Source organism: Zophobas morio, unplaced genomic scaffold, assembly GCF_036711695.1.
Source record: "Zophobas morio isolate AGI-343-1 ecotype UQ-CSIRO unplaced genomic scaffold, CSIRO_AGI_Zmor_V1 ptg000404l, whole genome shotgun sequence".
Classification (NCBI taxonomy): domain Eukaryota; kingdom Metazoa; phylum Arthropoda; class Insecta; order Coleoptera; family Tenebrionidae; genus Zophobas; species Zophobas morio.
Genome location: NW_026972508.1, coordinates 18,923 through 46,708, shown reverse-complemented (window position 1 = coordinate 46,708; position 27,786 = coordinate 18,923). Strand labels below are relative to the sequence as shown.

At 31.7% G+C, this 27,786-nt stretch overlaps 1 protein-coding gene and 2 long non-coding RNA genes across 4 annotated transcripts; all 3 read right to left on the bottom strand.

Annotated features, from left to right (window-relative positions):
• Positions 1–2,345: 2,345 nt before the first annotated feature.
• On the bottom strand, positions 2,346–3,430 carry LOC135120658 (uncharacterized). Of its 2 annotated transcripts, none has more exons than XR_010278677.1 (3): positions 3,315–3,430; positions 2,558–3,236; positions 2,346–2,496 (listed from the first exon to the last, which is right to left on the bottom strand). It is a non-coding gene; the product is annotated as an uncharacterized LOC135120658 (long non-coding RNA). The 2 variants fall into 2 exon arrangements; XR_010278678.1 differs by having other exon boundaries at positions 2,346–2,468.
• Positions 3,431–3,862: 432 nt separating this feature from the next.
• Positions 3,863–4,237, bottom strand: LOC135120659 (uncharacterized). Its single transcript, XR_010278679.1, has 3 exons — positions 4,182–4,237; positions 3,987–4,128; positions 3,863–3,931 (listed from the first exon to the last, which is right to left on the bottom strand). It is a non-coding gene; the product is annotated as an uncharacterized LOC135120659 (long non-coding RNA).
• A 5,042-nt stretch (positions 4,238–9,279) lies between these two features.
• LOC135120654 (uncharacterized) lies at positions 9,280–10,336 on the bottom strand. Its single transcript, XM_064044991.1, has 7 exons — positions 10,305–10,336; positions 10,143–10,241; positions 9,939–10,034; positions 9,754–9,889; positions 9,614–9,705; positions 9,467–9,561; positions 9,280–9,406 (listed from the first exon to the last, which is right to left on the bottom strand). Exons 4-7 carry the CDS (start codon positions 9,845–9,847, stop codon positions 9,280–9,282), a joined length of 408 nt encoding a protein of 135 aa, XP_063901061.1. The 5' UTR covers positions 9,848–9,889; positions 9,939–10,034; positions 10,143–10,241; positions 10,305–10,336.
• Between the last annotated feature and the right edge of the window lie 17,450 nt (positions 10,337–27,786).

Sequence of the window (27,786 nt, the reverse complement as noted above, 5' to 3'; positions counted from 1 at the left end):
GAATTATACAATCGTCTTCCTCACGGTTGTTAGTCATAAACTTTTATATCTTTTTCAGATTGTTGCGTTATTGAGCCATATGGTCCTCATATACGGAGTTAATATACCCCATATTTTTTATTTTTATAGAGCCACTCGCTCGTATCAGATCCTGGTATTTCAGTTGCTCATCCGTTGATCGTGCTCATGGTCCGTAAAATATTTAGAATACACACCGTATATATCACAAGGATTGTAATTATACTTACGTGTGGAAAGATATCCCGTTATCTTGTCAAAAGTTCCCTTTGCTAACCTTGTATGCAATCATCATTTATTTACACTTTAAAAAGTAGCCACGCTGTTTGCCTTCGTTATTCCTTCCTTCAATTATCCAACGTTGTATTGCCTCCTCATATATGCTCCTAGAAGGGATCCTGATTTTTTTTTTAATGTCATCCGTATTGTGGCAACACTTTCCTTGTACACTGTTACTAATTTATGTTTGAAATCCAAATAATAAGTCGCAAATATTGTAATCCTTAGCGCTCTATTAATTTCTAACTTAGAAAGGACAATTTCTTCCATAGTTCTGAAGAAATGGCTATTAATTAGAATACAGATTTATTACTGAATGCCATATTAACTATTCTAGTAATACTAGTAGTGTCAATTTTTATAAATGGTGCTAGTAGAGTCAATGTCTTTAGCAATTCTATATCTAAGTAAGGCGTTTCATGTAGAGCTGTTTCAAGTGTGTCCTTTGGAAGTTGCATCAATAGTGCAGCATTTCTTCTGGCTCCATTTCTGGTATATGCAAACAGGCTGCCTTCTGTATGCTATATACCGGATAATACATGCCAAATATGGGTAACTTGTTATATCACAACAATGGTCTAACAAATACTTGAGTGCCATGTATAACAGAGCTAACTTTGCGTTTTGTGTTTTTAATCAGATACAGACATTGTTAGCATTTTTAGATATTTTTCTCGATGATCGTTACCGCATTTACAAAATCCTATGTTTAGATTATTAGCGTTGAATGCCCGACTCAGGATATAAGAATGTTTGAGCCTTTTATAGGAAGTGGAGACCTTTATATTTTGAAGATGTCGGAAAATAAAAAATTAATAATATGACCTGAGAAGATGAGACGTCAGGGATCTGCACACAGAATTATAATAGTTAAGTTATAAAGTTGATTATTCCAAGTTATTAGAAAAAACTCCCTAAATGGGCTTACCAGTAGCCTAGTCAGACTGCACAAGAGAATAGAGAAGAAGAAATATAGAACTCTTGACCTTTTTACTTTAGAAAAATCTTAAAAAAATATATTTGTTAGATGTCCGCTGTAATACACCTGGAGATACTTACGAAAAATTTTGACTTTTTGGTAAATATGAACTTTAAAAGGTGGATGTTGATATAAATAAAAAGTACATTTTGTAAGAAAGTTAGAAACCATTTTTACTTTTTACATTTCTTAAAGGTTAAAGGCTTTATTAATTTCTAACCCGGAGTTGAGCTTTACCGTGAAAATGAAAGTAAACTTTTTTACCCGTATGCCTGACATTATGGTTTAGTGTCGATTTGTGTATTTTTTTTTAATAAAAAAATACTAAAAAATACTATCTTATTTCCTTTTTTGTCGCAAAGAATCTAGATTTATAGTATTTTTATAAAAACATGTTAGTTTTAAACAAGGGTGAGAGAACTGGAAACTACAAAAACTGAGCTAGCAGTTCAAACAGTAAAAAATATATTTGGCAAAAGATCGTCTCTAACGCTCATGGCTAAGCTTAAAGAACTGTGCAACATCACAAAATTAAAAATACATATATACTACAATATAGAAACGGGCTAGACTACCTTGCAGCAATGGTGCACGAACAATGTACAATACTGGAAATAGCCCCCTAACCTGCCAAAATTTAAGGACCTTTTAAAGATAGCATTAATCTACTGGAGCGGGAATAGGTACAAATATAACATAATATCCTTAGAGCAACACTACAGTAACAACAGGAAATAATAGATTATGACTATGCACTAAACCCCTTGCTACACGCTGAAAGCAGGCACAGCTTAAACAGTTGGGTACACTACTCTCAGAAAAATGTGGCACAAACACAACTGGAATGCACTGACATCAATACTACTAAACAAGGCGCCCAAGGGCCCTCACTGCATGCTATAAAATGCAGTGGTTACCACGATGCACAGCAATTGCGGTTATAAAACAATACAGTGCGTTATCTGTCACAAAATAATAGGCCCATAGAAAAGGCATGCATGTGTTAAAGATGTAACAACATACAATATCAGCAATATTGCGAAAATAAGAATTCGCAATGCACCTATTGTCATGAAATCGGGAACAAGGAAGTGGCTTGCAAAATTCAAGCTAGAGCCCAAAGAAACCACAGCACTTCTTCAAACTGATGTAAGGCTAGCTATCTTCTCATTATGATTTTAGATAAATCCGCCTACCCGTACATAATCCAAAATTAAGCGCTAATATATGAGATAGATAACGAAAATAGTACAATCAATACTATTACAGGGAAAGACTTACACGAAAAGGACTGGAGTTTAGCAGCATTGGACCAAGGTAAAGCTATATATGATATAAACTTCAAGCAAAACCTCTTGCCAGTGGCAAATTTAACGAAGGCGGCTTCACAACTACCTTCAGGCACCAAACAGTCAAAATCAAGCTTAGAACTGGAGACACCAAAGCGAAAAAGGCGATGAGAACCGACCTCAATACAAACATTCCGTCAGCGTATGTAATCAACCACTAACTAATGACCAAAAGAAAACCGGCAGGCTTGGAAAGCACGAAATTCAGCCTCTTAAGCATTGTAAATACGGACATCCTAATTACAAACAGCTAAAGCACAAAATGCCTGGAATTCAGCCCTTTAAAAACCAAGAATGCGAAGTGTGCATCTCCCCCGAAAAAAAGAGGTCAATGAACACAAAAGAAATCCACAAAATGAGAATAACCGAGAAATTACATGTAGATGAAAGATCTCAATTAGGACACAACTATGCAACCATTACAATCGCGGCAAGATCAAAGAAAATCTTCACAAAGTTCATCATACATAAAGACCAAGTAAAAAACCAGCTCTATGAATGGTTCAGCCCACACAACCGCCTCATCATGAACAGGGGGCTTAACAAAAAGACTTTACCTTCAGTTACGGAATAAATACGATTGGATCACAGTACAGAATTCATTGTACCAACTAACAAGTAAAATTGGAGTAAACATCCACCACACCGAAAGACTATCATCAATCATGATGAGTGAGAGAAATCCAGACCTTGTGCAACATGACAAGAACACTGCTCAAGCATTCAAAAATATGCTCGAATACTGGGACGAAGCAATGACAGCGCAGTTTTTCTCACGAATAGTTCCCTCACATCAATGAGCGCCTAACTCCTTGTGAAATCTTCGGGATAAAAGAGTATGAGACATTAAGCAGTAGAAATTACTCGAATTTGAGGCCCTCATACACCGCACCATAGAAGGAGGTAATGCTTTCAATGCCGCCCAACTGCGCAGTAGACGGATATATTATATTAAATCATAGCACACTTGTAGAATTATCAAATCAAGAGTGATAGTTTGCCTGGAATACACCCATTCATTAAAAGGGAAAAAAAATATGACGGAATTAACGGGCATCATACAACCAACAGACAATACTATAACTTTGGCCATCAGTCGTGCTCACAACATCTAAACAATGTTATTCTAGAGTGCTCCTGAACAGGCCAGACAGCCCACAAGCTAAAACTTAATCAACGAAAAGAAAGGAGAAACATAGTAAGACAAAGGGCAGGCAGAGAGTAATACGTACAATTTGGATTTATACGATTCTAAAACACCAAAATTTTGCATATCGCACACTGAACCGTTCATCATATCTTCCCGCTAAAAAAAATTAAAAATTAAAAAAATGAACACAAATTTTTTTTTTTAAGATTACTGAGCCCCAAAGTCTTGTTTCCCTGCACATGATCAGAGCGAAGTTGGGAGATTAACTCGGTACCATCGTAGCCGCCGGTTATCATCATTAATTGCATAGCTTGATGGTTGGGGAGTTTATATATACATGTAATATTCAACCGCTAAAAAAATTAATCTGAAACTGTAATCATAAAAAATATTAAAGTGGGAAAACCTGCCGCAGTGCTCGAGCAAACGCTTTGATAGTAAAAAACTCCTTTCCGCTGGAAGCCACCGCCAGCCGGTCGATCACCGTGCTCATAACCATCTCACTATGGTCCCCCAGTGGACAACACGTGGATCCGCACTAGTAAGTGTACTTACTGACACTAAACAAACAAAATAGTACAAAAAATAGTTATAGTAATTTAAAAAAGCTAAAAATATACTTGGGTATGCTTAAAAGTAATAATGATAATAATAATGACGATAATGACTTCTGAAAGAACCACAGAGAGCGTAACGAAGGGAACGTTCAGGCTCATCTAACATTTGTTTGGTGGTTCCACGAATGACAATGGTACAGGTAGCTCCCAATTGGACGAGGAAAAAATGGTTAAAACTATCTTCGCCAATCATAATTTCTTCAATGGGGACGTATGTGACCAGTTTGAGTGTTACTTAAATAGTAATTATTATTAATTTTATTATTATTATTATTATTATCAGTATTATTATTATTATTATTATTATTATTAAAGATAATAAGATTCAGGACGAATCAAAGTCGAGCAAATCTCACCGCCTGTTTTTAACGCCAATCTTTCAAGCCCTACAAATATTATACAAAATGGAAGAAAAGAAGAGAATAACCCAGAAAATATGCTGAGAAAAAACTTCAAAGTTAGCATGCTCGAGCCATGCAGCCCGCTTCACCAAAAAGTTGTCCCGGACAGATTAACTAGAGCGAATATAAAATAAATTTTAATGATTTTCTATTGCGAATATAAAATAAATTTTAATGATTTTCTATTTATTCCTATTGATGTACATAAATTTTACTTGGATGTTTAAAAAGGTTTTTATTTTTCTTGTTATTAAAATTTTATTAAAAATTTATTTCTAACTTTTGGGTTATAACTGTTATTAACGTTCTACAAAAAATTTACTTGTAAAAGTTTGTTTCCAACTTCTAAATGTTAATTACTTGATAGAAGATTTTAAAACGTTCGTAAGTCATAATTTGTATTAAAAATTTTTTATTTAAAAAAAGCATATTTCAATGCTTTTTATATTAACATTGTTATTCACTTACAAAAGCAACTGCTTTCTTTATAAAGAACTACAACAGGACAGAGAAAAATATATAAATATAATGCAAAGCAAAAAGTACTTTGTTATAATATTTTTACGCTCTTTATAATTAAAATATAATAATTTTATATTAATAAAAAAATATCAAAAAAATGAAATAAAAAACAAAAATTCTAAGTGTTCTTAAGGGGCTGGCATCTATGTATTCCTTAAACGGTTACGTGTAGAGTTTAACTTAGCCTCTTGGCACGTTAATGATTGTATGGAGCATTTCGAGATGAATGTTGAGAAGGCTGGCTTTTCCTGTTGTGAAACGTCAGTTCTTCTCGAAAAGGTTGTATCGAATGCTCTAAATGTCTCTAATAGTTTTTCTCTTCTGATGGTAATTTTTTGTTTTATACGGTTGTTTTTTGAGATAGTACTGAAAGAATTTCTTTTAAAAGGGGGTAGTAATGTCCATTTCCTCTCTCGTCAGATTCGAAGTGTGCTGTTTTGAATTCGAAGAGAGTTTGAATTTCCGATACTTCCTCGGGATATAATTAAAGTTCCTCTTAGATGTATGACTGAAAATTGGTAGACTATTTAAATTTCCTGATGAAAAATTTTTAGAAGGTTTTAAGAACATTTCTTAAGAAGAGATCATATACCGCACTCTTTAAAACAGCTCCTGAAAATAAAAATTTTAAAGGTGTTAAGTTTATCTCAGTTGCATACCTAAAAGGAGCTACTATATATGAAGAAAGAAAAAATTGCATAAAGTAGTCAAGATGCTTGAGGCGAGGTCTAAAAGGGCTGTTAAATGGGATTTTGAAGAAATGCTGGGTTTGTTGTACATTCTTCTTAAGCATAATGAAAAATATAGTATATTTAAAGCAGTTGCCAATGACTTAGCTACAACTTCTTTATTTGCTTATCCAATGTTAATTTAAAAGATGCTAGCAGGAGGATAGAAGCTACTAGTTGTCTAAAATCTAAAGTATTAGATCTCACCATACCACTCACGCATATTTTGGGCTTGGTAGATTAATTTACAGATCCACAGCAATGGATGCAGGCTTTCTAAAGCAGAGGTAAGGAACAAGAGTTTGCCGAACACTTCACTTTTCTGAAACAAATATTCGTAGTGAATTACCTCAATCTAGCAGTTGCTTGGAAAGGATGTATTCACCCGGTGATGCCTTGAGGAAACGCGCTACCGGTTTGCAGTAACCCTATGCCACGTGTGGCGCGACTGGATCAATACCAAAGGTATCCAAGACTGCGTCAGATAAGGAACCCTTGGACATTTTTGGGGATTATTAGTGTGCTGACAAACTTATTTATATTGAAAAAGTTCAATATTTGACGCTTTAGATATCCCGCATATACCAGTGTCCCGTCTTGCAGGAATTAGGCAACCCCCTTAGAATTTTGTTGATATTTCAATAGAAAGGATTGATAACATTGCCGTGGATAAACAAAATGAAACGTTTAAACACGGCACACGAGGTTGTGGGGACATATAAAGTGGATTATTGTAAGTTTTTGAAATTAACTCCAGATAGGGTCCCATTGGCAATCTAGTTAGACTACGTAAATAGAGAGATACAAAATTTCTACCTCTCTTACTTTAGGAAAATCTTTTAATACATTGTTTGATGCCTGTCGCAGGTCACCTGTAGATTTATAGAGAAATTTTTAGATGTTGGCCTTTTAAGAATGTTGTTTATAAAATTAAAAAATATTTTTTGGTGGGAGAGTCAATTTTTTTACTAAAATTTTTTTTCTAATGGTTAATGGACTTTGTTTATTTTTGGTCTGGGTTAAAGTTAAACTGTGATAGTAAATCGGAATTTTGAATGCCTTAGCTTTAGGGCTCATTAGTACATCTTTTTTACTTAAAATAGATGTTATCTCTACCTTTTATTCATTTTACAATCTACGTTATCAGATATATATTTTATATATACTTCACACTATAAAATCTTGTAAGCTAGCTTTTGCGACCAAGTGAACCGTTTTACATACTTTTGTTGGTATATCTATAAGTAGTAGCACAAATATTTTACTTATTGACTACATTACATTTTCTTTGAATTACTTTTTTTCTTAGCACTTCAAGGGTCCTTGCTATTTAGTACTCTTTACCCTTTAACTTTATTATACTTCCGTCGAGGCTCTTATATTTATCTGTTTTATTGGAGCACTTGTACCTAAATAGTTTGTCGTACAAATTCTATATTTTGCATGTGTAATAAAAGCAAAAAAATAACTGACGTTACCTTTCAAATTTATATATAATTGTTAAAATTAAGTATTGTTTGCATATTTCTAACCCCAAAAAAAATTATGTTTTTTATAACATCTAATATTAAGTTCAAATTACTTAGTATACAAAACATTATGTTAAATAAATAAAGACTTAAGCTAAAACTTCGAGAATTCAAGTGAAAATATAGGTGTTAGTGTAGCTTACAATATACAATTGTTTCCTTAAAGTGTAGTACACCTAAAGGACTAAGAAACTAGAGTTCCTTCCAAACCTCAAAGAATAATTCACTCAGGTTATTGTAACCAGATCTTTGTAAACCTATAACCAAGATTAAATAATTTACCTAATTCTAACTTACACTATTAAAAAATTAAAAAAGGGATATAAAAAACTTTAATTTTTGTATATAATTAAGGATACCTTAAAGAAGCTCAGCTTTATAATTTTTAATATTAGCTTTATTGGGTAAAAATGATGTTTTTATTACTTTCAAAAGAGAATTGTAAAAATAGTTTAAAATCTAATATTATATAAATAGATTTAAAGTTTCGCTACCTATAAAAATATTTTTTTGATAATGAGACCTGTCATCAACTTTATCCGCAGAGGTTGGCTAAAAAGCCATGGGGAGGGAGGTTTTCACGATGATATTTTTGGTAAACTTTTAAACCCTCAAAATTCCTACAATAACCCACCCTACCCTAGGGAGACCTGAAAAAAAACCCCGTTATCGTCCCTGCTGAGGTTCTGAAATTTGTTAATGATTCCACAACCAGAACGACTTCTTATTTTAGAAGAAAATAGTCAACCCTCAACAAAAGTGAAGGTAGTTGAAATACAATACCACCTTTTTTAACAAAAATTATAAAGTCCAAATCGCCTCTTAATAAAGCGCAATAAATATTAAGCGTTTTTAAAATTACTAATTTAAAAAATAAAGTATACTGTGAGTAATTTAGTCTAAATAAAATGCAAGACAACTAAGCGCAAAAATTTAATTTATCTAAATCTCCTTAGAGTAGCCATAATATATACGTTTAAATCAGAGACTCTTAAGCATTGTAAATGAAAGCCTAAATAAATACAATGCCTTAAAACCATTTTGCTTAACTTTGTTTTTCGTCTTGTTATAGAGTATACTAAGGCTAGTTAACCGTTACCATAAATAAAAATTATAGCAGTAAACAATAGACCAAAAACAGTTAAATAAATATCCCAAGCTTTAGGCTTAATAAAATTATATTCTAAATATTGATGACAAAAACTGTTCTAGCATAATGAAAACTATTGTCCTTGCACTAAAAAAAAAAATTCAAGTATTATAAAAGGCTTCAATAAACAATTATAAGCTAGTTAATAAAACTGTCATGCTTAAAATGGCATTATCACTGGTAGTGGGAATAAAGCGTAGATATATATACACCCAAGGTAGAATAAATGCATAAATATATTTATTAGACAAATTATATATAATATTAATTTAGCTGACCCGCTCTACCAAAATATGCACGCTCCACGCGGGAAGCAAAGAGCAGAAAAATTATCCCCTCCTACGTTTAATAACCATGAGCAAGCTAATTAAAGGACACACGTGGCTAACAGTACCGAAAAAAGTGAGCTCCTTCAAGTTATTGAGCCAAAACAGTATCAACAAGTAAGTAATATTTAATGTTTAACTTATTTCGAATCAATAAAAATTAAATTTATGTTAACTTAATTTTTAAATGAAAACCAAACTTTCATTCAGTAACCAATAAATCTACGCAACTTAACAACTTAAGTCAATATGTTCCACTTTGCCATTTTTGAGTTTTAATAACTTCAATTGCGCTGAGGAACGCGAAATTTTAGAAGTAAGTTTTTTTATATGCCAACTAGAGCGAGATTCATCTTCCCTAATAATACATGTAGCAATTAGAACTATATCTTTAAGTAAATTTAAAAAACTAAGAAACCAGTTTGTATTCCAAACTACGTCGGAAAGTTTAATAAGTTTCGCTTTTGTAGTTTCAGGATAAATACTTTGCAACATTGATATAGTGGGAACTTCCTTAATACAATTTAAATTTACTAATATGTATTTAAAAAATTAAAATATTAACTTCTACGCCCCCGTCCACCAGTACGTTTCCTTCACTAACATTGAGAAAACCCACAATAGCAAGTGTGGATAACCTCCACAAAGCAAATGTATCTAAAAAAAAATTTATTTATATAAAATTAAACTTAAGTAGACTATTACTCCAAGGAGAAGTAAGTCCGGTGAGGACAGTTTCCCCAGCACAAAACTTGTGCCCAGATAAAGCAACTCCTACGACGAAGGAGTCCTTAGTCATGTGCCCTAAGACTTTTAAAAAAGAACGGAATGGAACAAAAACCTAACACAGAAGAAGTAAAATAAAGTAAAACTATTTATTAGAGATTTACTTCTAAAGAACAAAAGAGCAAGTAATCAACTTTACGAGTTTGAGCATAGTTTACGCTTATGTTCAATGGGGTAATGAAATTTCCCCAAAAATGAAGCTGGATAAAAAGAATAACATAAATTCTTTACAAATCTAACTTTAAAAGATAGACTTGTAAGACCGCTATACTAAAGTTTTCCCAACTTTTATACAAGAGTGAAATTACTTGTAAAATATTTATATCTATCGCTGGATTTTCTATTTTATAGTCATTTAGGCAACTTTCTACACAACGATATAAATCATAGCCTTTGGAAACGTCAACCTAAGAAAAAATTTTAATTAGAGGTAAACATATCACAATAACCGACAAACATCTTATGCTAACACAAAATAAGCCAGAATTCGTTATTGCGGTGATACCGTTCAAAAATTTTTTAATTTTTAACGTTGTAATATGCTCATCGAAATTATTTAAATAAGAATAGTGCAGTCGGGTGCAAAAATATATAGTTTTTAAAGAAACTGTGGTAGCAAACTCCCTCATCAATCTTATATTATACCATTAATTTTTCGGACATGTTACCAAATAGTTTCCGTGAGCAAGTAACTGTGTCCATGTGGTGCGTTTATAAGGTGATTGGCGGACTCCAAACCTATGTTCTTTTACTAAAGGGCATGTCTTTAAATTTGAGAAAGCAACAATTTTTTAGTTAGGGCAAAACGTTCATTAGTAATTACCCTCATCCTCACTCAGTTTTAAAACTGGATTTGGTTCTCTTCTCCTACTTTACGTCTTACTATATTAAATGAAGCATTTTCTTTATTTAGATCAGAATAATCTGATAGACTTTTTTTATAAATCCCATAATTTAATAGAAAATGAACGAAGAAGCAATGAAGAGAAGTCATGAAGACTTTACTTATCTTCTAGGGTTTGGTTAACTTTTTTCCTCAACTTTTTTGGGTTAAAATTCTCAGAATTTTAATTTTTAATTGTCAATACATGCTCTTAGTACGAGTATTATAATATATATTAACTATAGCGCCTACGTCAATGATATGGAAGCAGGAAAGAGGCGGAAATAGATTTATAGAATTGCTACACTCCTGTAGCTCGTGCTTATATATATATATATACTAGGTAATGGTAATACTTAGTAGAGTGTATATTACATATAGTATACTATAGTCTATAGTAACAAGCATTAGTATATATGCATATATGCATATAACTAGTGCAAGTATACTACGAATATAGCATACAGTATATGCACTATACTCACTTACTAGTTTTTTCGAACCACGCTACTACTAGTAAGCTATTGTACTAGACTAACGTCTAAAGTAAACTAGATAGTACCAAAGCAGTCAGTCATGGCACAAGCCTATGCTACCGAGCGCTTTCGCATGGAGTTAGTAGCTAAAGGGAGCAGTACTCATGCAACTTAGTTGTTTCAGTTAACATATATAGCATTATAAGCAACGTACACAGCTCACCTTTTGCTTTCAGTGAGGATTACTCCGAATGGTGACTCTAATATACGCCGCTCCAGAACGTGAATTACTTTCGTCCAACAGGTCACTAGGCTCGTATGCTGTGCAAAACTCTTAGTTTCCATACCAGTACTTGATTTAAGCAAAGATTCCTTCAAGCTTGAGATAATGCAACAATCTACCTGATGCAGGGAATGTAGCACTTGCCAAATGAACCTGTCTGCTGCGGGATTTTTATCAAGTTTAAGAGTATATCTTTCGATATGTGTCTCCACAGTAGCCTGCAGCTTCCATTTATTTATCATGAGCAGGGTAACCATATTCATGACCAAACGTTTGACCTTTCACTGAATAGATTTAGAAAACCGAATGAACAAATTGCTAAACGCACAGCTAATCGCTTCGGTGTAAGTGGTTTTCGTCTGGGCCAGCGAAAGCATTCAATCAAAGAGGGTTACTAACAACCGCAAGATCATATTTAGTGTAGTACCACAGACTACTCCTTTTGAGGATGGCACCCGTCAGTCAACCTTGGCTGTTTCTAACTACCGGCAGGCCGTCGAACTAACCGACGCAGAAGCCGCGCATATATAGGTCCGATCTTTTTCGGACTCTTGTAAGATAACACAACTTAAAACGGCACAGTAATATCAAATTTCGTTAAAGTATCTACACAAATTGACGAACGTCTCAAAATATGATTAACGATCCAAGGCACAAATGCGCCTGATGCTGCCATCCAAAGAAAAGTGAGATAGAAGACGCGGTTTACAAGCATTTTTACGCTAATCAGAAATAACATTAAAACGCATCATTTAGTTTTTAAAACAGTCGTTATTGGCTATAATTTTAAGGAGACACTAAACTCCTCATGCGCGCCTGCGTCTTTAACAATACATAAATAAAAGTTTCATGTTAATAATTTTTTTATATTCAACTTTTAAGGGTCAACGCATTTGAGATTATTTTTAATTTAAAAAAAAGAGGTTTTGAGTAGCAACTTTGTTTTTAACTTCTACAACCCCAAATAATTATATTTTAATAATATTATTGAAAATTTATAAATTTAATAGGGAGTTGTTTTGTAAATTTGTCCGCCATCTTGCAATTGGAAGGTACGTGTTTAGTAGACACTTTCTAACTTAATGGTAAGCCATGTTAATGTGTCTAGTAAAGAGGTTGACTACTTTTTATGAAGTTCTGGTTTCTACTTTTTAAAGAGGCTATGAAATAAGTAAGATTTGTAAAATTAAAAAATTGTCTAAAACAGTCGGAAATTACTTACTGTAGTCATAAACAACCGAAAATATGCTAAAATTACTATGTTAATAATAATATACTCAAACTTTTTTGTTGTGTACAGTTTTAATCCGAATATTGGAAAGACCTTACAACAGTTTTTTTTACTAAATTCTAACAAAACAGTTATTAACTTGTTATAGGTTTTAAAGTAAATTTTCTTATTTTGGCTAAAGCATGAGAATAGCATTTAGATATTAGTAAAATAAAAAGACGTTACAAAGAGGCTACAGGCTTTTTGGAAATGTTTAACTAATTTTTCTTTAAGGTTATAAGATTCACCTTTACCTAGACAGATAAAGTTATTACCTAACACTTTATGTATAAAAAAGAAGGGTATTCGAAATTGTATTAGCAAAAGATTTGACGTTTATAATAAATATGTAATATATAATGTAATATAAAGCATTTGCAGGCAGACCTTATTTAACTAGTTTTAATTATTACTGTTCGCTCATCTTGAAATTTTTTTTTATCATAGGCATACGACCTGTTTTCATTATTTAGAATTTTAAAGATTGGAATACTTCACTTATAACTATAAAGTTTTTGAGTCTATGTATACTTTTCGTCTTTTGTGTTAATGTTTTTTATATTATTTTTTTTCTTAATAGATTGCTTGTTCTAATAGGTTTTTGTGTTTTCGTCTGAAAAGTTTTGAGTAAAAATGTGTTCTAGAGCGAGAGGGAATACGATTAATTTTGTACTTGTCCCTTTTTAATTCTTGTCTAGCATTACGATACGAAATTTCTACGCGTTGAAGTCGTTTTCTGCTTGCATTCAGATTCACAGGACAATTTGAAAAAAATTATTATCTATGCTGGACTTTAACTGCACAGAATTTCATGATAACATCTTATAGTTTAATTAGATATTACAATAGAAAAATTAAGGGATTCTATAGAATACTTTTAAAAGGCTCTTCACGACAAAAATTTCTTTTGTATATACTATAAAGCAAACCATCTCCTGTTACATACTTTTGTTAATCCACTTCATGATATCTTTTAACAATTAAACGTTATTCCAATGAGTATTTCCGCTGCTCCAGTTTTAACTATATATTTGAAGTTATATTACTTTACTCTATGTAAAATATTGTATTAAATTTAGGTTACATTTCTCATATGATTAAAAGATTAATAAAGTTCATTTTTCTGAATTTACCAAATATATGTCGGAATGTACCAAACTAAACCGAACAGTGGGGAATTATTAGAACAATTTTACATCCTTAATTGATTTATTTATATGCATAGAAAGATATAAATGTTTATAAGAGAATGAAAGGGTACGCATTTTAAATTATAATTAACCTCTAACAGTGCGCATCTTCCTACTACTATAAAAAACTTATTGCGACTATGGATGGAATGATGTCCTTTTCTTTCGCAAATATTTTAATACTGCGGGTATCTATCACAGCTTCCGCTACTCTGCCATTGCAGGATAGTAAACTTATGAGCCGATAGTCTTTTATGAAGTTTCATGGTTTTTTTAATTTGGAAATAAAAAAAACCTCTGCTAACTTTCAACGATTTGGAAAGTAAGATATAGTAACATCGAATTATAAAAGTCCGATTGCATAAGTTAAAGGAAGCAGATTTCCGTGCCTAAGAAGGAAACGGTTCAGTATGCAATACAGCTAGTATATCAATGCCGATATGAATAATAAGGAAACCATGATCACGATCCCGGCCAAATGCCCCACAAAAATTTATCTTTATTATAAAGGCCTTCAACCGTGCCAAGGCTGGTAAAGAAATTCCCCTAGGTTGAAGGGGTTCGATTCCTTCTGGCATAATAACGTTCGATGTACTTTTTGAGTATTTTATTCACTAAAGTCAAATGAATAAACAATTTAGGGGTAGTGATTCTCCTTACAAGCTCTATAGACCTACTTTAAAGACTTTTGACTGTTAGCTATAGAACAGAGCTTTTGTCCAGTGTTGTACACTCTTTAGTAGAGTGTGGCAAGAGTAAGCGCCTTTACCCTAGGCTACTATTCATAAAGTGACCGAAAAAGATCGGCACTATGGTCAACCTCAACAGTTCTGTTCGAGTTAGCTCCACCGAACATCATGAAGTTGAGCTACCTCTTACTTGGACACGATCTGTCACGCTAAATTACCATCCTTACAACCATAGAGGTTGTTAATGAGTGTTCTATCTTCTCCTAGTATTAATGCTAAGGAAAAATCGACCCTAGCGTCGACATCCACCTTGACGGAGCCTTATAGTAGAACCAACCTGTAGTAATATCTTCATCCGTCCCACAAAGTCGGTTAATGGACGCATTAAGACGATTGCTGTCGTAACTGTGTCAGTTACTAATTAAATAAAAAGGATTAGCTACTAATACAGACTTGTCAGCTTAGTTTTACCTATTCAACCAAAAGTGCTGATGGGTTTTACCTTAAGAACCTCGCCACAGTCGAGTACATTGTTTGGCCCCCTGTTGAGAAATGTGGTCTCTAAGAAGTCTATTAAATTGTAACTAACTGTGAGCAGTACAAGTTAAGCTCTAATATAACTAAACGTTTTAAAAGTCGATTGCCTAGTAAGCCCCTCAAATAAGTTTACTGCATTATATTATAAAAGTAGTCTGTCAAATGTTAGCTCCTTTACTTGGAGGTCCTCTAAACTCGTATAGAATGTAATTTCTACTGTTATTGTACAAGGAAGGAGCGTTGTAGTATTGGGTTAGGGCTAGGTTAGGTTAACCCAATTCAAATTTAAACTTAAATAAATAAATTATAGAAACGGTGAAAAGTAGTTATTTAAAAAATTTTATGCAAAATGTTTTCTGTTTAGAAAGTATTGTAGCTCTTCAAAAGATTTTTGGGTAATATCGACCATGCGCTCTAATAGTATAGTTTTATGTAATACAATTAAACTACCAATTTCAACAGCCCATATATATTTTTTGACTATAATTCTCCGCTTGCATCCTTCATTTAAGCTACTAAATTTCCTAAAATTATTATTTTTTTTACAATTATTTTTGTGCACTAATTTTTATAAAGCGTAGTGTTTATAAATTAAAACCTATCTTCTTTTTTTTCATAGAAACTTTAAGAAAAAGTCATTTTTTAGGAATAAGAAGCAACCATGGAATCTAATATTTTTACTATTTTCTTTTCCGGATGTTGGAAAAGGGTCAACGTAGTGATGTCGTCGGAGGCGCCACGGCCTTCCCCAGATATTAGCAAATTCGCCCTATCAACCTTCTCTCGGCAGTGGGAAATATTGTTGAGCTGCTGTCCTGCAAGCAACTAAAAGCGTTTATAGAAGAGCGCAATGTGTTAACGGAATTCTAGTTTGTATTTATGCACAATCACTAGACTACTGGACAGCCAGCGCTTCTCATAAGGAATTAAAATTTAGAAAAGCCTTTGATCGCATGTAACACGAAGGTCCTTGCACAAACTGTCTCGTGGACTCTTTACGAAAACTTGGAAGTGTTGTAAGGGCCAGTCTACCGAATTTGTATTAACACCACTCTTTCACAGTCACGCCCGCTAGCCGCATGGGTACCTCTAGAGCCTCTGCTGTTCCCCTACCCAAGCTATATCTACATGGTATCCAAATCCCTGAAAACCAACCTATGCCCCTTGCACTTTATGTCAACGTCACAGAAGTCTAAGCATCGTCTAGTTGCCCGAAGTTAATATCTCAACATCTGCAGCGATAGTAGTTGGAATTACTTGCTAGCCGGTGCTGGTAATAGGGCGTAAAAATAAATGCTGAGAAGGATAAAGCGCTAAAGCGCTTTTCATCTTAAAGAAGTGCACCCCACTGCCTCCGTCTCTCTCTTTTTTAGGCACGAATCCCCGTGGGTATAGTGGCTAACCTCTGTGTAAGTAAAAAAGACGAAGGTAAAAGTGGGAATGGTCAATATAATGTGATACAAGATACCCTGATGAACACCATACCACGTGGTAGACCCGGCTCCATTCCTCCTAGTTACGCTCTTTCGCAGCTTTCAAATTAGTTCACATTACTTGTGGGCCATTTTGGTCAATCATTTACAAGTATATACACCGTTTACACGCTGGAGGATAAACTCAATTTGTGTTTACCTTTTTAATAGTTTGGGGACTTTTTTGCTACAGGGTTCTGTTCGACTCTGTTATTCTCTTATAATATTTTTTATTCTGTTTTAGTGTTCTGTTTGATTTGTTTGTTTTTTATAGTATGCCCGTCTTGTTTGTTATTTTATACTTGTTATTGTTCCTTTATATTGTTTCATATTTAATAATTTTGTATACGTACATTTATCTATTAAATATTACTCTTCTACACAACGCCCAGCTATATTTATAGAAGTGAAGTTACCTTTTAAAGCATTATACCACGTGCTCTTTGAGTGAGATTTAGCTCTATGAATGCTAACTCTAAAGATTCTATGTCCAGGGAACATCCTGACTAGTGGTGGTTTCTTACTGGTAGAAGTTATTTTACGTGTCTTCTTCATACACAACTCACATTCTCTTAATGGGGTAAAATCCTGGTATATACTAAAAACTAAGCGCGTGCCTCTCGAAGTGATATGTACAATTTTTTTTTATCCATAGGAACATTAACTATAAAATCTTAATATGCCTGTAGAATCATAAGAGTTCTCTTAAATTATAGTTATCCTTAATAACACTCTTAATTTAAAATAGTAAACTAGCTAAAACAAACCACAAATTATCAAGGATAATTTCTAATCCCTCAGTTTGTACAAAAACTACTAAATAGAAAATTTCGCAAGAGCGTTAAAAAGAGCAGCAAAGACATTATGCCGAACGTGTAAACTTGCGAGCTATATAAAGTTATGTAACAGAGCGCTTCCGGGATTTAATCTTGGTCGTCAGTACTAAGGCAAGTTCATCAAGCAGTTTAATTCTTTTTTATATTTATTTTTAGTAAACGCCAACCGATTAATCGCAATATCTACATAATTTACAACGAACCCAATTATAACCAAAACAAAAAAATAAATAAATGGCTGCAAAGTACGAGAAAAGATTTATCAAGGTACTATATTTTACTAAGACATTGAAGAACTAAATGTTAAAATTAAACACTTAAGTACACTCGCACCTAGTTAAATTATGAAAATTTAATTTCTCACAAATACGCTATGTATCGTAAAAACAGTTTCGAGAAGGGCTTATCTAGAGCCAGCGCAACGGGGTTACCATCTCAGGTTTAATAAAAAGATTTTGCTGAACTCCACTTGGACTGATCGCACCAGTTTAGAAGATAGAGAGAGTAGTGAGAAAGTAGTGAGTCCGTGTAAAGTACCCTTCTCCATCCACTGCATAGTAAAAAAATAATTGAAAATTTATAATATTTCACTGTAAAATCAGTTTTGTTTAAATTTCTCAGTAAAGTGACTTGCATCTTAGAAATTAGTTAAAACATATCTTCTTAAATAAGTCATAAGGTCTCAAATAGTTATTCTTAAAGTAATAAGAAGAATAGTTTTTATTAATTAAATTAAATATATAAAATTAAGTAAAAATACGGACAGAGCTAATTGACTAAAGGACAGGAAAGGGCAATGAATTCAAGGGTGTTCCTTACTGTATTGTGAATCAGGTCAATAACTTAGCTTATATAATCTAACATTAAATTATATTATATTTGGGAAGTAACTGTAAGTTCCAGGAAATGAATCTATATTCCCATATCAATTTTAACTATATGTCCATGCTTACCTTTCGCTTTTATAATTGTGAATGGCGACTTAATGTAGCATATGAATGGATAATAATTATATCTTACATGTTATAAATCTAGAATAAATTTTTTTGTTCTTACAATACCGTCATATAATTAGTGTTGCCGATAAGTAAAATGTTGTATTCTTTACTTTATCTTTTATTCATCAAATTTGTCTCGTTACAATTTTACTTAGTAACATGAAGAGAGAGAAAAACCTAAATACTGTTTTCAACGAACTGAATAAGTTGCTACTTCTGAGGTTATAAGGCGTTGTACAACCAAAAGAATGATGTTAATAGAAAATATTAATATATGTAAGCTTCTTAAACTTTAATTGACTATAACTCACCAAGAGAACTAACACACAATTTTCTGAACGAATATACTAGGAAGCAAAATGAACAGGAGACAAGGGACAATGCGACCATAAAGAGAATAAACGAAACTCGAGCTCTTTTGTACCGTCAAAGCGGGCTAAATGTGGTAATAAGAGTCGAGTATAACTGTAAACGTAGTACTTTACTTTACAGCACTTGTTAGAAATCTTACCTTTTAGTAGTGTTTTTTATTAATCTCTCTAGCTTTCTTATTTATACACGTGCTATCACCTAACCTACTATCTTGCAAAGTTACTCTACGTGTTAAAAGGGAAATATGAGATCAGAAGATACTAATTTCATATAGATATGGTTGGTTATACTGCTCTAAGCTTTATAAACTCAATTGACATTAATAACTGAGAGCATCAAACATTCTTAAGAGGGAAAAGGTTGTATAACGAGCTATTGAACTTTAAGACCCCTAATTCCTACATAACGTGAAAACAGCTTTAGTACCGCTTTATAAAAAGTGGTGTTTAAAGACTAAATCTTAAATATAAATTTATTGAGTAAGATCATCTCACTCTTTAGTGTAACATCTAGTGAACACTTAAGCAGCCTTTTAAAAATTTTCAGTCTCATTTAGATTATTCTAAAAATATATTTTATGCCAGAACTTTATAATTGTAGAAACTTTAATAAAGGCGCTTATAATGAATGTCTTAGGCATTTCAGATGCTGTAAAATTGAAAATTAATATAAATAATTTAAAATGCGCTAAATAGTTCTTTGATACAATGCTATGTATACAATTTTTGCTATATCATTTACAATACATTTAGTCATATTTAAATCTAATGCAGACAACGAAGCCCATTCTTAAAGCTCTTTGCAAACAGTTAAAATAACCACTAGTCATGGGTCTAGTTGAGCTTTGTAAAATGAAAAACTAGCTCTAGTACTGCCTTAATAAACCACGAGAAGAAGGGCTTACATATAGAAATTGGGGGGTTTAACTTAGTTTTAAAAGATAATAATCATAATCTATTTAATTTTAATTTTTGTATATATATAGTGAAAGGTTATAGTAAAAGTAGAGGTTTTTGGAATTGTGCTCTGGTGCTTGATAGCTTATTTTTTGTTTGTTTTATTTTATCTTAAACAATAATTAGAATATAACTATTTCTGAAAAGATAAACTGTTTAACTGTTAATTTATAAGCCTAGATAGCCTAGCCTTAAAATTTTGAAACAATAATAAATAACATAAATGACATATATGAGAGTTTAAAATATATAAGTTTTTAACGAGATTTTTAAAGTACTGTTCTAACTAGAACCATTTACTATAGCTAAGAAAGAGTGTCTTTTTAACTTTAAAAAAAATTGAAAAAAATTGTTGAGCAATAACCGATATAGCCCGGCTATAATAAGAAAGACCACAATGATAAATAATAATGACCGCTGTAAAAACTACAAACTAAATTGTATTAAAAAAAAAAAAAAGCGAGCATACAACCGCTTTTAATAAAATATAATTATATTATGATGATTGAAGATTAATAGGCTGGCAACTAATTCTACTCAGCGCTATCAGTATTTCATAAGGTAACTTGTAGAATAGTCGAGCTCTCATTTTTAAAACTTTTAATTATTTTCTTTTTCAGATTTTTTTTAAAAATTTATCTTTATATTATATAATAATGTTGATAAAAGATCATTAATAATTCAAAAAATTTCATAAGAAACGCTTACGCAACCTTAATAATGCCTAAAATTACCAACACTTTGATTATTATTAACCCTGAAACACCTTTTACGCATAAGCAGTGCACTTACACATAATTGTAAATATAATTTATAATGTAATAGCGTTTTAAATTTATAACTGAACTGGTTTTTGAATTAAGTCTGATTGTTTAACATTAATTAAAGTCTAATAGAATTTATGAAAACATGTTTTAATAAATATTATGAACTCAAAATACATTAATATACATTTTTCTTCAAATAAGTATAATTTAGACAAATAGAAATATAATTAGATAGTAAAAATATTATGCGATCAGACTAAGCCATTTGTTATCTTTAAAAAATATTTATTTGTATTAATCTACTTTAAGATAGATTTAGGCTTTTCTTTAAAAGCGGTATAATATCTGATAAAAAAAAGGTGGTTGCCTAATAATGAGTAAGCACTTTGTATAGTAATAATATCAACTACAATATTTATAATCTTATGAGAAAAAGGTAAATATTATAAATTAAATACAAAAAAGGATGACTTCTTAAAAAGGTGTGGCTCGAGAATAATTTACATTCACAAAAATAGCAAAGACATTTAATGGAAAGCTGTTAACACTAACTCCTTGACTAACATAAAAGAGGAAAGTATAAAAACAAATTTACTATAAAAAACCACTTAAAAATCAGAAACAATTTATTTTGTAATAAAAAATATATATATATATATATATACACTTTCTTTAAATGTGAAAAAAAAAATAGTAAACAATTTTACTTTGAGTTTTAATTTACTTTAAATTGTAATGGGGGGTGTTGTGAGGGATGTTAAAATTACCAACGAATGAAGCAATTCCTTCTTGAGTTTTAAACTGGGTTAAACCTGTATGGCCACTAAAATTGAACGAATTATAGGCTTTAATGTATGGCTGGCTAATATTAATGCTATTGTTACCACTGGCATAACTGTTAATATTATTAAGAAGGAAGGAGTTATACAACGAGTTAGTAAAGTAACCACCCTCGTAAAAATTTTCTGGAATATGTCGTTGATTCAATTTATCATTTTGAGAAGTATTTCGGGAAACAAAAGGAAAATGGTCCGAATTGGGTTCTCGAACAAAGTTAGGTGCTTCTGCAGGTCGTAGGTAGCGGTGCCTTCTATTGCGTTTCCTTATTGATTTTGTTTTTAAGTTTACAGGTCGCGGTCGTTTATGAAGTTTCCAGTAAAGCCCACATGCGTTACACACCTGATTAATAATAGTAATTCAGCGTGAAAAAAAAAATTAATTTCTTATACATATACAAAGTACCACTTCTCCCAAATCGTTACGACGCCAAAGTGTAGTTTCTAAAGTTAAACAATTAGTGCATTTAACAGGGCAAGTAAACTCTGAGTTTCGTTTGTTAAATTTTCTGGCAGACTTAACAGGAAAAGGAGAAGAAAGAGTCGGTGAGGGAAGAGATATACTAGAAGGAGTAACTTCATCAGAAACATTAGGTACGTTAGTTTCACAAACATTATAAACTACTAAGGGCAGTGCCCCTGAATTATTAACATCTGTATCAGAGTGTGAAGCATAAGAGCCAATTGAACAGATACTTTCTTCCTTATTATTCTTATTAGTAATTTCATGCTCTTTAACAATTTCCTTAGTAAATTGTAAGCCAGTACCACTCCGCTTTTGATTTTGTCTATTTTTTTGGAAATTATAACCAATATTTGCATTTTCATTTTTATTACCTAAACTGTTATCTTTAATATTGCCGCCTAAGTTAAAAAATATTTCCCCTGTATAAGGCACAGCAGTTTTGCTATGATAAAATAATAAACATGAATCGCACAAAGTTTTGTTATCCGAAAGGATTTTCCATTTTTCTGAAACTTTTGTTTGACAATTATTACATTTTTTAATTTTCGAAAGATTGGGTAGTGGCTTCTTATTTACTTTCTTAATTCTTCTAATATTGTTTTCCTTATAACCTTCCAAAGTGAAGCTTTGAAAACTAAATGCGCTACGGGCTTTAGTATTAAAGCAAGTAGTTGTAACTATATTACCATTGTTATTTCGCTCCAAATTAGAAGACTCATAAAATGTACCTTTAGTATTAATATTATTACTGTTGACTTCATTATAACTGTCACCATAATTATTACTTAAATATTTTCTTCGCTGCTCTTGCACTGCAGTGAGCCAAGCATAATACCGGCTAAATTCAGGAAGTTTCGATTTGCTATATGGATCACAAAACTGTTGGTCAAGTGTGGCTTTCATAAAATGTGAACAGTCTGTTAAGGCAATCCACTTTTGCATTATTAAATTTATTTAAAGTATATAATAACTTTTTTTTAATATATCAAAGATAGTTAAAAAACGTATATATTTTACTGTCAGTTTTCTTTTGAATTATCAACAAATTTATATTCAACACTATATAAAATTAATTTCTCAATTAAAAATCTGTAAAGCGTAGTATTTTGACAATAAAAAGAAAAATACTTTGTCAGCACATCCAATCAATGATTCAACAAACTATAGATAAGGTGTTAGAAGATAGATTATATATGCTTCAATAAAAATTGTCATAAAGCGTGGCTTGCATATTTTTCATTTTTTTAAAGTTTATGCTATAATATAAATTATGTAAATAATGAAATAAGCAAATGCATATGTGAAATACAAATTTTATTATAACAATGTAATAAATAAGGCTTGTTAATTTTTAGTTTAAAGAACTTATTACCGCCACCATAAATTATATACCATTTCATTTTATCGGATATAAATAACATTTTTCTTATAATAATTTTGCTTTATAGATAAAAAATTAGTGATTATTTTGAGTAAACATATAAAATGCGGTTAGATAATAAAATTATTTATTCTGTTCTACTACTTAAAAATAGTTTTCTTTGATCAAAAAAATATAAAAATTTACTTGAAACGCCGGTTTAACACAAAATAAAATGTCATTCTTACGCACTCAATGCACACATATTTTGAAATATTTGTTAAACATGCGCTCGAGTTTGTTTAGTGGAAATTAATAAAAAATGAACTTTGCGCCCAATACTTTGTTCACGTGTTATGTATTTATTTTTATATATATAAATTTATTTCTCCTCCTTAAATATGAAATATCATTTAATTCAATATATTGAATATATAAATTCAAAATTCCATATATCCTCTTTGTTTAATATTTATCCATATAATTGATATATAAATTGATAGAAAAATTTATTTCTTTTTACTAAATTTTAATTGGAAAAAGAACTCTTTATAAAATTCCTCACATGAATAGCTATCCAATAATCCTTTATATAAAAATGCATTAATTAATTAGCCATTAAACTCATGTGAATAGTTTTTAATTAATTTTATATGATCCGTCAGCTATTATTTTAAATGAATGTAAATCTATCAGTTTAACAACTATTATTATAGTATATATGTCATTTTTAGTGTAAATGTATTAATTAACAATATTATGAACGACTATTGAAGTTTTGTTAATTTTTAAAAAAATCTATTGCTATTCAGATTAATGGCTTAATGAAAATTGTCAACTTTTATTATTATATAATATGAGATTTGATAAATAACTTTTTCATTACTAATAAATTAGTTAAAAAAATCCTAATAATTATGTTAGTTTTACTTAATAGTTATAGTATATATGAAAATTTTAGAAAAATATATAGTCAAGCTTTTATATATAAACCAACAAGTAACTTTTTTTAGGATATTTAAAGGCTATATCTTTTAACAAATAGTGGTTTTTTTCCAGTAAACCACAATTGTCAAACATATCGTGATAGCCTTCCCCGTTATTACAACTTTTTTAATTATGATGCGTGTTTAGAATTTAATTACCTTACAGCACAAATTTAAAGTTTAAATTATTGAGGGTAACTGTATACTGTTTAAGTATGCATGGCATATACATATAATAAAGGACATGGATTAATAGGTGAGGCCCGGCTGGCACGGAGTCTCCAGGTTGGCTTCGGTCTTGTGCCTAAGGTGGCCTCTCCCAGTGGTGGTCTTTAGAGGTTTTACACTGCACTAGGCCATATGGCCACAGTCCAGGCTCTATATTTTCTGTTTTTCAGTCTTTCGAGAAAGTGTCATTATAGCTCTCTAAAGAGCGTACACTGGTGGGCACTCGTGCTCCAACTTCTGCAGAAGAGGGGAATTCTGGTTAAGAGACCTAAGGTTTTAAGCAGTCTGGCCGTGCATGCCAGTTCCAAAAAAAAGTGGCTGGACTAATTTTTTGCTCTTTCTTCCTTTCTTTTTCAGTTATTACCGCGTCTTTAGTGCTTTAGTTTTACGTTGCTCTGGAAAACCAGCGATATTATAAAGGTTATAGTTTTAATCTAGAGGGCTAGAACAAAGACTAAACGTCTAGAGGGCGTTATAGCTGAAGTTATTAAATAGCGTAGTAGGCTAGAGGATGACTAAGTAAAAACTAAGTTATCTAGTTTTACTAAATATTTTAAACAGATTTAGAAACTTTATTTAAACAATGCGGAAGAACATCCTCTTTCTTTTTTGCTTATTTTTATAACCTTTAAAAATTAATTATTTTATAAACTGCTTGAATTTTGCATTACACTTATTATACAATTACTTTGTATCATTTATTTTTAAAGGGAAGTAGGTTTTTAGGGGTACTTTTCAGGCAATATAATTTTGATTCATGACTTATAACACCATTATCATTTATTTTCGGATTCCATTTAAGTACTTTTTTTTTATCTTTTAGTTAGGTGTATGGTCTATCTGACTTACTGTGAGCTCTGCGGTAATTACATTATTATATATTGACCTATCTTCTTTATTATCTTTAGAATGGAAGCTTTCATATTGTTGCGTTAATTATCGTTAAATAACATTATATAGCTGTATGTTTACATATATTTTATTTTATAATGCTATGTTAAAGTTGCCATATCTTATTTTATTGTAATTAATTAATGGTAGCATTTTTTTTCGTATTGCTTACTAATTAATTTAATTTACTAATATAAATATTTCTGATATTTCACTTATTTCGTGCGTGCTTTTTTGATTATTAGCATAATAACGTTAAATAACCACAATTATATCTAGTAATGCAACTATCTAGTAACCTGTGAAGTATTGTGTTCTAGAGTTTAAGGCCCCTGCAAGTCTTTTTCGAAGGTATAGTATAATATTTTTACTGCAGGCATTAAAACGCTTCATAAAGGAAGCTCCATCCATTCAGGGTAGTTAAAGGTCAACGTCATAATTAAAAATGGAATGTCACAAGTATTTTTTACCAGGAATACCTCCGCGAGCACAAAGTTCAGTTTTTAACTATTTAAGAATTTTACTTTTCGATTATCTTAATTGTCACACCGCCATAATCTGTTAAAATTTTCGCTGCAAGCAATGAGGAAGTGGTATCTGTTACTGTAGCGCCGTTGGGTTAATAAATTATTTATTTGAGCTTTCAATTTCAACTTATAGACTTACTCATTTATATTTTTAAGTTAATATTCTGATGTGTAAAATACGTGCTAACTGTGAAGAGCGGCTGCCTTTTTACTTATCACATGTAGCTTCGCAGGGAGAAGCATTGAAGCTGGGGACATTTTTGTTAACTAAATGTTTTTACTAAGGCAGTTAGCTCTTAATTTATTCAAGTTGAATCGTGCTTGTATTTAACTAATTCATCGCTAATAACGATAAGTTCATTGGAATATGTTGTTGGGGTTCGATAAATAGATAAGTTACGCAAGCTGAACGCATTTTAAATTTGGTTCGTTATATTTATAAAGTTGTTTTTTCCTCGATAACTTAGTATATATACGGGACTGTATAGATAACGGTTGGTAGGGGTGACTATTCTTGTCATTAAACTTGAATAATGAAAGACCTTTAAGCTACAATTGTTTAACACTGGTTATGTAAAAAAACGTTGACATCGATAGTACTAATGGTAAATACTTATTGGGACAGCAAATCCTAAACTTTAAAAAGATTTATCTTATTAAACGAAATAGAAACGAAATAAAACTTCTATTTAAGAAAAGACAGTTTTTCCCATATGTCACTCTTAGTTCTGCATGAACGTCAGGCCAAGGTTTTATATAAACTGCGACTCTAACCAAAGAAAGGTGAAAAAAAATTATGGAAGCTACAGGAGAGGGGACAATATATAAAGGAAGAGTGTTTGAGAATAGCATCTTCTCACTGTAACATACTTATAAGTATAATTTTTTAAAACGGAAGAGACATTATTTGACAACCAAGAGGCCGTTATTTTTAGAATTTATATGTTTAAAAATGTAATTTATACATCGAGCATTATAATTCAGCTCAGAAAGCTCATAGTATATACTAAATTTACGAGGAAATTTTTTATATATTTAGACCAGATTGAGAGTCAGCATGATTTTTTGACATGCGGAAATAAATGATATCATAAATTATTTAGTTGTAAACTAGCAATTTTGCAGTAATGACTGCGACGATAACTGAAAACTCAAGTGAAACAGAATTGGATGACGAAGAATTTTATGATTTATAATATATGAACAAACAATAAAATCTTAGAACCTGTGCTAGTCATTTCCACTTTTCTGTCAACAAATTCCAAGAAGGCCACTGTGTTTAAGTGGAGTTTATGGTTAATGGGAAACCGAAATTTTTCGATTGCATCATTACTGAGGTCAAGAGAAAGTGCTTGGTAAAATACGACCACAGAGTGTTTTTTAATGATGTCAAGCAAAGTGCAATACCATCAAACGCCTTGACGTTAAATAGTAAATGTTGACATACAGCCATGAGGCACGTACGGGTAACCTTATAATTTATGGATACGTGGGGTTTAGTCTAGGTCAAAGAGTGTGACACAACGAAGGGTAAAACATCGTCCTTTAATGTTAAGGAAGATGGTTATTATAAAGCTAGAATATGTTTTGGAGCATTTTTACTATGTATTACCAAGCATGTAGAAATCAAAAGAAACTATTAGTCTCCTAGTTGTCCTGGCGCATTAAAAGTGCCTACACCAAGTTTAGTTTTATAAAAATGCTACGTTAATGCTGACTTAAATGTGCGTAGCACATATTACCAGAGTTAAATTTAAGGTTTTATATTTTTTCACCACTGATTCTCGTTTTCCGGGAATCCCACCACGACTGAAGAAGGGAGAGTTGGTTTGAGGCGACCTTTTACCATAATTTAGACAATCTTTATTTACTAGCTGCGAAAAAATTATTAATATAAACAACTCCTGAGGACCAGAGGGGCTGCGGGAC